The 13,032-nt window shown below is 35.3% G+C and overlaps 2 protein-coding genes across 3 annotated transcripts; one reads left to right on the top strand and one right to left on the bottom strand.

Moving 5' to 3' along the window:
- The first annotated feature begins 75 nt into the window (after positions 1 to 75).
- On the top strand, positions 76 to 1,931 carry LOC149612700 (methylosome protein WDR77-like). Of its 2 annotated transcripts, none has more exons than XM_089858221.1 (7): positions 76 to 276; positions 375 to 566; positions 637 to 831; positions 904 to 1,041; positions 1,203 to 1,440; positions 1,506 to 1,586; positions 1,671 to 1,931. In XM_089858221.1, exons 1-7 carry the CDS (start codon positions 219 to 221, stop codon positions 1,714 to 1,716), a joined length of 948 nt encoding a protein of 315 aa, XP_089714347.1. In that variant the 5' UTR covers positions 76 to 218; the 3' UTR covers positions 1,717 to 1,931. The 2 variants fall into 2 exon arrangements, with proteins under 2 accessions (XP_089714347.1, XP_089714346.1); XM_089858220.1 differs by having other exon boundaries at positions 1,664 to 1,931.
- A 4,351-nt stretch (positions 1,932 to 6,282) lies between these two features.
- LOC149612699 (oplophorus-luciferin 2-monooxygenase non-catalytic subunit-like) lies at positions 6,283 to 11,800 on the bottom strand. Its single transcript, XM_089858314.1, has 3 exons — positions 10,968 to 11,800; positions 9,943 to 10,091; positions 6,283 to 7,298 (listed from the first exon to the last, which is right to left on the bottom strand). The coding sequence occupies exons 1-3, from the start codon at positions 11,753 to 11,755 to the stop codon at positions 7,141 to 7,143; spliced, it is 1,095 nt and encodes a 364-aa protein (XP_089714440.1). The 5' UTR covers positions 11,756 to 11,800; the 3' UTR covers positions 6,283 to 7,140.
- Between the last annotated feature and the right edge of the window lie 1,232 nt (positions 11,801 to 13,032).

Genomic DNA, 13,032 nt, shown 5'->3' with positions numbered 1-13,032 from the left:
TTGGGCTTGTTTCCAATTTGATTTTGGCGCTTTTCGAAATATAGATTGGCGGTTTTTTGGGCTTGTTTCCAATTTGATTTTGGCGGGTTGAAGGTTTTCAATCTGGCATCCCTGCTTGAGCGGGATTTTCGCGTCGTCTACTCGTGATTAACGTGTTTTAGGACTTAATTAGACTGTTTCTCGGTAATTAACGCTATATTAATTAGAAAAACATCAATATGGCCAATATACCAAGATGTAATGAGACTTTTTACGATGGTCTCGCGCAATGGGAAGGTAAATATCATATTTCTTTATAATTACGACCAAGGCTTAAGGTTGAGAGTTCATTTTTAAGGCTTATTTTTAACTTTAATAATTAAATTACTAATTAGATGGGACACTTATAATGTGCGCTTCTTCTTTAACCGGAAAATATTGGAGTGGAAGTTTATGGTGTTTTAAAAATGTCGAACACGTTAAGGGGGGCAAAATGGAAAAATGCATAACAGGAGTTGAAACAGATTCCGGACCTTGTGATATTGTTGCATTGCCAGATAATAGAGTTCTGATTGGGTTAGACACTGGTAAATGGTTTAATTTAATCACAATTAAACTAATTTTAGGTTTATGTTTATTAAATACTGGTTATTTCAGGCGCAATTGAAATCTTATCATTAGAACCAGATCCTGTAATCTTAAATTCACAGTTTTATGGATTAGAACACGATGATTCAATTACTTCTGTTGATTTATTGGCTGATAAATGCAAGGCTGTTAGTGGTAGCAATGATTTTAATATCAAAGTTTGGGATCTAGAAGCCTTTTGTTCCGAAGCTACTTTTAGACCAGGTTAGAATATAAACTTCAATATGTAAATTAGTTTAATAAATTAATTTTAATTATAATTATAATTATAATCAGCTCATGCTGATATTGTAACTCAAGTAGCTGCTTGTCCAGATAATCCTAGTTTATTCTTGTCAAGTGGTGAAGATTTTAAAGTCAAATTATGGGATTTAAGAGCTGGATTCAAAGCTTGTATCGGTAGCTGCGTCATAAGTATGATTTTAATTATATTTCTATTTGTAATGGCAGTCTTTACCTTTTACTGTATTAAGCTTTATGGGGAAATAACATGGAGTGCCATTACTCTGTTATTATAAAATTTTGAAATTTCTATGGGCCATTTTTTCACTTTTTGGTCTATTTTTTAATATTAGGCCAGAAAATAGGCAAAATAGCTGCAACTTCAGTTGCATGGAAACCCGAATCAATGGTTTACGCGGTTGGAACTGAAAATGGAGAAATAATTTTGGGGGATTTGAGAAATATCCCTGATTTGGGAAATTCCAATTCCAATTCAACTAATAATAACAATCACTTAAAATTGGAACCAAATTTAAATGGATCTCAAACTCACAATCGTAGAATCACTAAATTAAGATTTAATCCTAAGAAGTAACTTTTAAATATTTAAAAAATATTATTAAATTAATTACTAATGATTAATATTTAATTTTCAGACCAAAAATCTTAGCCTCTTGCGCTAATAACTGTGATATTATTGTAACTGATATCTCAAACATGGAAAATCCAGTAAATTTGTAAGTTATTTAATTATTTTTAATAATAATTAATGTTAATTTAACTTTCTTTGTGGATGGGATTTAAAAATTAAAAGTTTTAAGGATTCATCTCATGATCATGTTGTCCGTGATTTGTTATGGGATTTGAGAAAAGATGATGAATTAATTTCATGTTCTTGGGATAAAAGTGTTCGCACTCGTGAAATAAAGAACACTGATTCACAAATGGAAACCAGTGAACTTTGAACTTGACCCCCTTTTCTCTTTTTTTGGGGGAAGAGAATTAAAAAAAACTTTCAAAATACAACATTGTTTTCTCCTCTTTCCATATATTTTCTGTTAAAAAAAACCATTTTCCATGAATTTAACGAGTTTTTATTGTGTCTCTTAATTTTTTAACCTATTAATGCCTACTTTAACAAATTTTAGTTTTTAAGATGTATTCTTACCATTTCTACTCCCATCTTATTCATCAGTCAGTCAATCCTCCTTGGTATTTTTGAGGTTTAAAGTGTTAGTGCCACGTTTTTTGAAAAGTGGCTAATTTTCGTTTTAAAACATCAATTGGGTTATAATAACAGTAGATCCAAAGTAAAAAGTCTTATAGAAATTTAATTTATTCATTTTGTAATATGAAAAAGAAAATTTATATTTCACATACCTCATTAAGACGGAATAAATTATAAATATACCCCTGGTGACGTCATAAGAGGTTGACCAGCGCGAGACAGATTTCATTACGAGAGCTAAGCCTAGTTTTTAAACATCGCGCGCGCGTCAAATTCGATCACTTCGAAAGCACCACCTATCAATAAAAAAATAGGACTTGCGGAGTCGCGGTTCACGCGCGCTCGAATCGTGACGACACCAGGGGTATATGGAGTACCGCTGTCAAAATTGTTTGAAAAATTTCTGCGAGTAGGTTCCGAAAGCCGGGGTTTTAATAATACTTGAAAAATTATAATGCATTATACAGGGTGTTTCTGAAAAGTCCATCACAAATTAAGGGGCGTGTTTATGGGACCAAACTGAGCGGAAAGTACCAAAGAACATGGGGTGTACAACATTTTGTTACGGAGATATGGCCTTCCAAACATTCGCCCCTAAAACAAGGAAATATCCAAAAATGAGGAGTAACACTTAAGACCGACTAACCAGCTTGTTTAAAATTACTAGACAATTTCAATAGCCTTTAATCGAACAATTGATTTCTACCTTTACTAATCAGAAGCGTATAAATGAGTAGAAGTATGCCTACGGTGGTAATGTAAAATTAATCCCAAGTGACATGATGTTTCAAGATCTTCCCAGCACCAAGTAAAATGGTTCTGATTGAAGGGACTTTTATTAGCACAGCGTAAACAACGTTATTTTCAGGAATTAGTCCAAATGTCCACGGGCGGCATTACAAAAACGAGGCAGTCTTTCGAATGATACTTGGACATGTTGGAAGATCCCTGGCTTGTTCCTGTTATCTCAAACCGTAAAAAGCTACGCAAATCTTCATCATCACGGACAACACTCTTGTACGTTAGGTATGACCTTGAGAAAACCTAAAAGGACATCTCGAATGTATTTGAAAAACCCATCTCCAATTAAGGGGCGTGTTGTTTGTTTCCAACAGAGTAAACTCGCCCAGAGAACAATTACAATGCAGAGCCACGTTTCGGCGTTAATGGCCCACAAAGGTGGTCCCAAACAAAAGAACAAACTTTAATTTGTTTCGTTCAGTAAGTGTTTCATGTGTCATAGATAAAACGCCATGATTAATGCACAAAGAAAATGTTATTGACAAGTTTTCGGACCGCGATGCTGAAATGTGGTGGTGCACCATCGTGCATGAACCACATTCTGTTTATTAAACCTAAGGGTACGTCTTCGAGTAGTTCTGGTAAATCGTCCCGTAAGAACTACAAGTAAGCCACACCGTTTAACCTGGGCTCTAGGAAATATGGCCCAATTAAATTGTCACCCACAATACTACACCACACGTTTAAGCTGAATTGTACTTTGTGAATTCTAACGCAAGTTGCGTGTGGTTTTTTCTTAATCAGCAAACCAATTGGCGGCTGCTTGTTTTTGGATCGTCCTCGAAAATAGTGAGAACTTCGCCCATTCTTAAAAAACAGTGCACTAAAACAGAGCACTATGTTTTTTAAGAAAGGAATAAAAGAGGTTTCACGTACATGTGTTTGTTTTATTAAACTCATAATTCAACGAAGTCTGTTACAATGCCTTTCTTCACAAATGCCGAATATGCGGATATGCACCTAATGTATGGACTAGCCGAGGGGAATGCCGCTGCAGCTGTACGCTTGTATCAGGAAAGATTTCCGCAGAGGCGACTACCAAATCGACTGACGTTCGAGGCTGTGGACAGACGTTTGAGGCAAGATGGACGAATCCAACCGGCTGGACCTCAACCTAGAGCGAGAGCCATCCCAGAGGCCGTAGAAGACGAAGTTCTCACCATTTTCGAGGACGAGCCTGAATCAAGTACCCGCCAAGTTGGTCGCCGATTAGGCGTAAACCACACGCTCGTGTGGAAAATCCTCAGAAGCCACCGGTTTCATCCTTTCCATGTTCAAAAAGTTCAAGGTTTGAATCCAGCGGACTACCCACGACGCACGGCGTTTTGTCAGTGGTTTCTGGCTAAAGTAAACGATATCGATTTCCCACGGGATTTGTTGGTTACTGACGAAGCTAACTTTTCACGGGATGGTATTATTAACTTACATAATAAACATCAATGGTCCCAGCTAAACCCCCACGCAACTTGCGTTAGAAGTCACCAAGTACAATTCAGTTTAAACGTGTGGTGTGGTATTGTGGGTGACAATTTAATTGGGCCACATTTCCTAGAGCCCAGGTTAAACGGTGTGGCTTACTTGCAGTTCTTACGGGACGATTTACCGGAACTACTCGAAGACGTACCCTTAGGTTTGGTAAACAGAATGTGGTTCATGCACGATGGTGCACCACCACATTTCAGCATCGCGGTCCGAAATTATCTTAACGCGACCTTCCCTTTGCGGTGGTTAGGTCGAGGCGGACCTGTGGAGTGGCCTGCTCGATCACCCGATCTGAACCCTTGTGATTTCTTTCTTTGGGGCCACCTGAAAGACTTAGTTTATCAGACTGAAGTGCCCGATGTTGAAGAGCTACGTCGACGAATAATTCACGGCTGTCAAACAATTCGCGAAACTCCAGGCATTTTTCAACGTGTAAGGGAATCATTTGTAAGACGTGCTAATGTGTGCCTTAACGCGGGTGGTGAACACTTTGAACAATTTTTGTAACTAGTTGCAATTAAATGTTAAAACTTGTCAATAAATTCATTTTCTTCGTGCATTAATCATGGCGTTTTATCTATGACACATGAAATACTTACTGAACGAAACAAATTAAAGTTTGTTCTTTTGTTTGGGACCACCTTTGTGGGCCATTAACGCCGAAACGTGGCTCTGCATTGTAATTGTTCTCTGGGCGAGTTTACTCTGTTGGAAACAAACAACACGCCCCTTAATTGGAGATGGGTTTTTCAAATACATTCGAGATGTCCTTTTAGGTTTTCTCAAGGTCATACCTAACGTACAAGAGTGTTGTCCGTGATGATGAAGATTTGCGTAGCTTTTTACGGTTTGAGATAACAGGAACAAGCCAGGGATCTTCCAACATGTCCAAGTATCATTCGAAAGACTGCCTCGTTTTTGTAATGCCGCCCGTGGACATTTGGACTAATTCCTGAAAATAACGTTGTTTACGCTGTGCTAATAAAAGTCCCTTCAATCAGAACCATTTTACTTGGTGCTGGGAAGATCTTGAAACATCATGTCACTTGGGATTAATTTTACATTACCACCGTAGGCATACTTCTACTCATTTATACGCTTCTGATTAGTAAAGGTAGAAATCAATTGTTCGATTAAAGGCTATTGAAATTGTCTAGTAATTTTAAACAAGCTGGTTAGTCGGTCTTAAGTGTTACTCCTCATTTTTGGATATTTCCTTGTTTTAGGGGCGAATGTTTGGAAGGCCATATCTCCGTAACAAAATGTTGTACACCCCATGTTCTTTGGTACTTTCCGCTCAGTTTGGTCCCATAAACACGCCCCTTAATTTGTGATGGACTTTTCAGAAACACCCTGTATAAATAGATATTCTGAATCAGAAAGATTTGATCTTTCAGATGGGAATAAAAGCTTTTAGTTTTAAAAATAGCGATTTTTGGTGACTCTAACACTTTAAACTTCATGGTGGGAAAAGTTGCGTTGCGTTTAAGTAAACAAGAGGTTTGTTAACACCCCCCCCCCCATTTATGCATTGGGCGTGTTTACAGGGACATAAATTAACCTTAAACCTTTGCAAATAATTAGTGAGCTTAATATTAATTACTAATTAATTAGTGGGTTTAATATTAATTACCAATTAGTGAACTTAAATAATTACCAGTTAATTTGGGAGCTTAATATTAATTACCTGTTAATTTGGGAGCTTAATATTAATTACCTGTTAATTTGGGAGCTTAATATTAATTACCTGTTAATTTGGGAGCTTAATATTAATTACCTGTTAATTCGGGAGCTTAATATTAATTACTAATTAGTGAGCTTTATATTAATTATCAGTTAATTAGTAAGCTTAATATTAATTATCAGTTAATTAGTAAGCTTAATATTAATTACCAATTAATATTTAATAATTATGCAAATACTGTTTCAGAATAATTTAATATATTTCAATTGTTTTTCTCTTGGGAACAAAATTAATGACAATAATTAATTATAAAACATTCAATTATCTTTCGCTGAACTTCTTTTTTTTCATATCTTGTTTAGAGATTCGCAAATAATATACATTAATCAAAATAAGGAAAAATTAAAAAAAAAACCACAATTATATATAAAATACTGAATTTTCCGTTTTTTCCACGGATATATACAGAAGTAGATAACGTAGAAGTTATATTGTCTCTTTTTTTCGAATTGAGTAATGACCGTGTTCTTAGTTCCACCGTTCAATTTCCAATGGAAAAATAATATGGGATGCCAACATTGTTTAATATTATAATTAGTGAAAAAATATTTACAAACATTAATTTGTTTATCCTTTAAAAAAACAACAAATTATCGGCATTAAATTAATAATTAAAAATAATATCGTAATATTTAAGTAAACTAGCCTTAAATCGTAAAAAAAAGGTCAAAGTTCGTAACACTTTCAAACAAAAATATCTGGTCCATTATCTTCACGTCACCAAATAATTTTCCCAGCAAGTTTAGACTATGTAGTTCAATTCAGTTCAGTTCAAAACACTCACCAGGGCATGTAATTCGTAATACTCGACGGTACCTTTTCTTTTATAAATTTTAGTTCAAACTTAAACTAAAATTTTAATTTCTTTGGATACAATTTTAAAACAAAGTTTAATTTAGTTTTTCTTTTTTAAACCAAAGAAATTCTACGATAACTTAACCAAAATATAGCTCCAATTTTTGGTGCTGGTAGATATCAAGAGTGTATAATATGTATTTGCACTCTTGGTTGTAGTTTCAGTTTAAGTTTAGCGATATTACGAGGTTTCCGCCAACGTTTCCGACACCAAAGCTTGGGTGTCCGTTAAATGGACGCCCTTCTTATCGTCCGGCGCTTCGCAAGATCCTTCTAGATTTCGTGGTTTCTGATAGGCCACTATCCAATTCATGCGATCATCGCAAATCAACGGGTTATCTGGAATTTAAATTGTTCTATTATTAGAGTGAAATAATTAATAAATTAAATTAATTAAAAATAATAAATTAGTGAAAAATAATGGATCCAACACCTGAATTAAATCGCAAAGTAAAAATAAAAAAAATTGGCACGTGAATTAAATCGCAAAATAAAAAAATAAAACGTTGGCGCGTGAATTAAATCTCAAAATAAAAATAAAAAAAGTTGGCGCGTGAATTAAATCTCTAAAATAACAATCCCCCCCCCCCCGGCGCGTGAATTGTTATTTCAAACACATCAATTATGTTTACTTAGGGTGACCTCAAGTGCATGACAAAAACAATATAGGTTTTATTTGTGTAGTTGTTTTCAATTAAAAAGGTAAAGATAATCAGGGTTAAATCAAGGCTTTTGTCATCTTTCAAGTATCGCTTCGATAATAATATAATAATCTATTGTACTTTGATTAATTATCTTGTTACTATGTACCTAAATTATTATTATTGCAGTCAACAATTGCATTGACCTTTGCCCCCAGTTCAAATTAAGTTTCCCCCTAACTAAAATTGACTGTTGGAATTAAGTTGGAAAGTTCTAAAAGTATAACGTCCCCAAAACTCTAATCCTTCCAGCAACACTCTTTAGACTAAGCCTTCATTAAAAACTATATAACTAATTAGTAAACTAATTAACCCCCCCTACCCTTCTCTCTCTATTAAAGGAATGCATAAAGCTAATAGGAATATACCTCCCTTGTTAATTTCTACGAGCTAGCGACGCGAGTTCCTTGGTGCAAGGCACAGCGAAATAGATTATTAATTCGCGAGGTAAAATTCGTGATACGTAACTCCTCCCACAAAATCCGCCTAGATGCGTTGAGGGAAATTGGATGGTTACGCAATGATTCTTAGTTGTTGTATGCATTCCTGCTATTATGGAAATGTTAAATTGCAATCTTGAAAGGAGCGGATTTTATAATATGTTAAATTTTAAGCTGTTTTAAAGATTCTAATTTTCATTAGCTCATCTCAAATTTTGTTTATGTTCCTAAAGGTTAAAAATTTGATCCGCGAAGTTAATGTTTCTCAATTAGAGATATTCCAAGATAAATTTCCAACGTTATGTACGTCTTGAGTGACTACGCAGAGTTAAGGGAGGCCCTCGACGTTGAAAAATATTTATAAATAGCATCAGTTTTTTTTTAATATATCACATGATCTTCAAGATAGATAATTCCATAATTTCTCAACGAATACAGGAACTATGGTTTTAAATTTCACATCAATTTTTATCTTAAATATTTAACTTTGTAGGCCAGGAAGTAAGTTAGTTAGTTAGTTAGTTAGTTAGTCAATAGAATATTTATTAATTTTCAAATCACCGAATTTCAATATTGGTTGGTTGATTGATTGTCAATTAGTCAGTTTAAGCAATAATACATATAGTTAATAGGAATAATTTCGTAACCATTTTCAGTCAACGTATCTATTGCGGATTTTGTTGTGGGAGGAGCTAGAGATAGACTAATCATTACCTATTTCGAATTTTACCTAGCGAATTAATAATATATCCGTTGCTACCATGCAACCAATAAAATCACGATTAGGAAAGACGTTGACCAGAATAATAACTTTATAAGACTGGTTTATAAGGTTGATAGTATTTTCTGAAGGCCCGCCCACAAAACCCGAATTCATAGAAATTAACATGGGAACACAATAATTCCAATTATCTGTATGTATTCCCACTATCGTTTATTAATGGAATTTGTTTTTAAGTGCATTAATTATCTACGAAATAAAAAAAATATATTAGAAACAAGGGGGCGCCCATCAGATCGGTGTAGATTATTTTCAATAGTTACTGAAATATTTTTTTAAACATTAATCAGATTTTTACATTATCTTTTATCCATAATATTTATAATCCGATTTAAACTATAGTTATATCTAATAGTGACGCTTTCGAGCACGGGATATTAAGCGTGAATTTGTTTTTTTTATTTAAGGGATAGTGAAATACCCCTCGAATTTGGCCCCCATCCTGAAAAAACAATTTGGGCTCCATAAACTAAAGCGTGTTTAACTTGAGCCAAGAAATTCTTTGGGGGAGGGGGGGGGGGTAGGTAATTTCGGGACTTCCTAGAATTTTAATAGAAATAGTCCAACTAAGTTGAACCACCCTCGCTTATCAGTCAGTTCACATTGTCACCAAAATGTTTAAGAGAAAACCGTGCCAGTAAGACGACACAGAACGACTTGTTAATATTGGTAGCCTAGATTTAGCCTTTTTTTAAAAAATCCGTTTCTCATCATTGTAGAGAAGGTCATCTATTTGGGATATACCCTTAAAGTCTAAGGAAAGACGTTTCAAGGATTTTTCAAATTTGTACTTTAACACGTGAAATTTCACGAGCCAAATTGAAAAATTACAAACACGCGCGAGCTCTTATAATATTTAATTTATAATATGTAACTTTCTTTAGCGCGTGAAATTTCACGAGAAAAATTACAAGCACGCACGTGCTCTTAGAATATTTAGTTTAAAATATATCTTTCTTTAGCGCGTGAAATTTTCACGTGCCGGGTTTTTATTTTAATTTGAAAAATGGAGAGCTCGCGAGCTGACTAAATTAAATTTAATTAATTAGTTTAATAGTTACCGTAAATCCATAAAGTATCCAATGATTGGAAAACGTGTTGCCAAACGTCGAAGTTCAAGTTGGTGATTTTGTTGTTGTATAAGAGTACCTTTTGTAGCGCCGGCATGTTGTTAAAGAAGTCGTTCGGTAAACCAGTCAAGGCGTTGTGACTGAAATTAGATTTAAACGCTATTAGTTTAATTTAATGAAGATATAATTCCTCCACCTTTTCCCATGCTTAAAAGTGAAGACCATATTTGGAAAACAATATTTATATTTTTGTAGTCTTATTTCATTGTCTGGTTAGTCAATACGAAGTTATCATACATTTTTTTTATTAGTTCAAGATTAAGAAACCACTTTATTTTTCTCGTTGATAATCTTTCTGGAGTTTAGTAATTGACTAATAGTCTAATCTTACAACGTAGTAAGGATAATTTTACAAGGTTTCAATTGAAAACATATTCTTCTAATTTTTTATTTATGTCGCGGGCCAATTAAAATCGTCGCCTTTGGATTGGTTGACAGTTTAAATACACCCAATTAAATATTTAGACGGTTGGTATTCCGTCCTCGCGCCATCTTAATTGGAGTTTGTGTATGTAGCTAGTTGACGTCATATTGACGTCATATACTTTCATCTCGACACACCCTGTTTTCCAATTACCGTCTAACCGTCTCCGTCCATGACCTCTGTTAACCCCCCAACTAGAAATACGTTTTTTGAAAAATTTCCTTATTGATTAGTTTTCATTGCGTAATTGCAGATTTAATCTTAATTAAGTTAATGCATTGCGTTTCTTGAGCTCAATTGCATCACAGGGGTGGGTTGGCTTAATTAATATAAGATTGAAATTAATGATTATCACATATTTTAGTTTGAGGTCCAACAACAGTTGCCAAAAATTTGCATTTACTTTTAAAGCGAGCTAGAAATGGACTAATTCCAAAGTTCTTTTTTTTTCGATCTTTTTTAACGATCTTAATTACCTGGATTCTTAATTAAGCGTTCTTTAATTACCCTTAATTAAAATTAATCGACTCACCTTAAATCGATAGTAGTTAGAGATTGGGCGTCAATTGGAAATACGTTCCTTCCAATTCTGTTGATGGAGTTCTTAGCCAATGACAGTACGACTAAGTTGGTCAGTTCGGCAAAAGCTTTGGGTTGTACTTCGGTGATTCCGCTATCTTCCAGTCTAACAACTTTAATCTTTAGGGCATCTTGACCTCCTTGGTACAATCCGGGGACGCTTTTAAACCAATCTTTCCCAACAACTCCCAACTGTTCTTGCAAGACATTGACCTCCGTGAGTTGGGGCAACCTTCCCAACCCCAATTGCTGCAATCCTTCGTTGCCGACGTTGCACTTCGTAATGTCAATTCGCTTAAGCGTCGAGGCCATACCTTCCAAAATGTACTGGTTATCTTCGGGGGTCAATGACGAAGAGCTACTGTCCGAATTGACCGGAAGTTCGCAAGTGACCAGACGAAGTATGACGGGTTTTAGACCGCGGAATAACTGGTAGCATTGGGAAAAGGATGGTAATTCAAAGTCTTGTAGTAACAGGGTTCCCAATTCGTAATCTTTCAATACGGTGAATATCCGCTGGAGAGCGTTGACGTCACTGACTCTTAAGCAGACGACGTGCATTCCGTAAACGGTCATTCGGCACGTGCAGGGTTGAATAAATTCGGGTCGGGGACACGAGACTTGTTGCACGAAACGGGATTGGACTGTTAAGCCGCCCTTGACCAGGGTAATAACCAATAGAAAGGCTAATAGGTACTTCAAGATCGATGACGTATTTACTCTTATGGCGGTAGTGGCCATTTTGGGGGTACTTTTTCGTCTGGTTTTCTTTTTTAGTACAAGTTCTTGATTTTAATAACTTTTAAGGGCTTTTAAATTGGGTCTGTAAAAATATTTCGCAATTTTAACTTCAACTCCATCATAATTTTTACCACAATTTTTAAAGTAAACTTAAGTAATCGAATGGAACCAATTAAGAATAAACTTACCCGAAATTTATCCCAAAAAATCGCAATTTAGTTATTGAATCAAACGTCCTTGTAATTTTGGTAACAACGCAAAAAAACCAGTTCTCTAAAATTGAGCGCGCGTGAATTAAAATTTATAAAACTCAACGCGCGTGAAAATAATAAAAAGAAACTGGTATCGCGTGAAAATAATCCGTCTGTTCTGAACAAAATAATAATAATAAACAAAAGGAACTTTTTCTTATGAAGTAAAAGTTTCTTCGTACTATAGTGGCGTGCCGAAAAAGTTAGTGGTGTTTTTATGTCGACATTTGCCGTGTTAATGCCAGCGGGAACTCTCGTTTAAATCCTCAAGTAGATCTCTCTCTCAGCTTCGTCCCCCAGCATCCCTCGCGCTTCGTGTTCACTTGATGTAATCACTTAAGCCACGCCCTCTCCCGCTCCTCATTGTTCCACTCTTTCCTTCCTATAGAAGGTTGTTGCCGCTCAACTTCCGATTAAAAGAAAACGTGATGATAATTAGTCCGATCCTTCATTCGGTCGCTTATTATAGGAGATTCTTAATTACAACCAGGACGGTTAATTCATTAAATAAATAAATAAATAACCGTTAAGTCTACTACGAAATTTCTACTTAGATTACGTCAAGTTTAAAATTAGAATTCCACGTGTTTTTCACGCGCCTAATTTTCAAAATAATCTCGCGCTTCTTTCACGTGAAAAAATTGAAACTTTTAATCTCGTGCGCGTGTGAATTTTATTGTTTGAAAGTTTCACGCGCGTTCCGTTGTATAGTCTGCTACTACGAACCTTTTCGTGACGTATAACACCCTCCTATCTCTTACCTCGGTTTTGGTGACCATATTGGAAGTCGCCAGCTCAGGCCATACAATTTAGACTGACGTCACATCCTCCCCGTAGCTCCGCCCCTCTCAGTACCACTCTATGGTCATCGGCCTAGATTTATTTATTTGTTAATTAAAGATATATATTTAGTTGATAAACAAAGAAAGGCATTGTCGAGTATTGGTCAATTAAGAGGTCAAAGAATTCCTAGAAATAACAGCACCCCGTTGTCCGGAAAAGGAGCAAACAAATCTGGGAAACCCG

The sequence above is a fragment of the Phalangium opilio genome, unplaced genomic scaffold (assembly GCF_054372755.1).
Source record: "Phalangium opilio isolate 3A_F unplaced genomic scaffold, DU_Popi_V2 ptg000232l_1, whole genome shotgun sequence".
NCBI lineage: Eukaryota > Metazoa > Arthropoda > Arachnida > Opiliones > Phalangiidae > Phalangium > Phalangium opilio.
The sequence above is the reverse complement of the archived record's forward strand: the minus strand, read 5'-3'. Positions and strand labels throughout refer to the sequence as shown.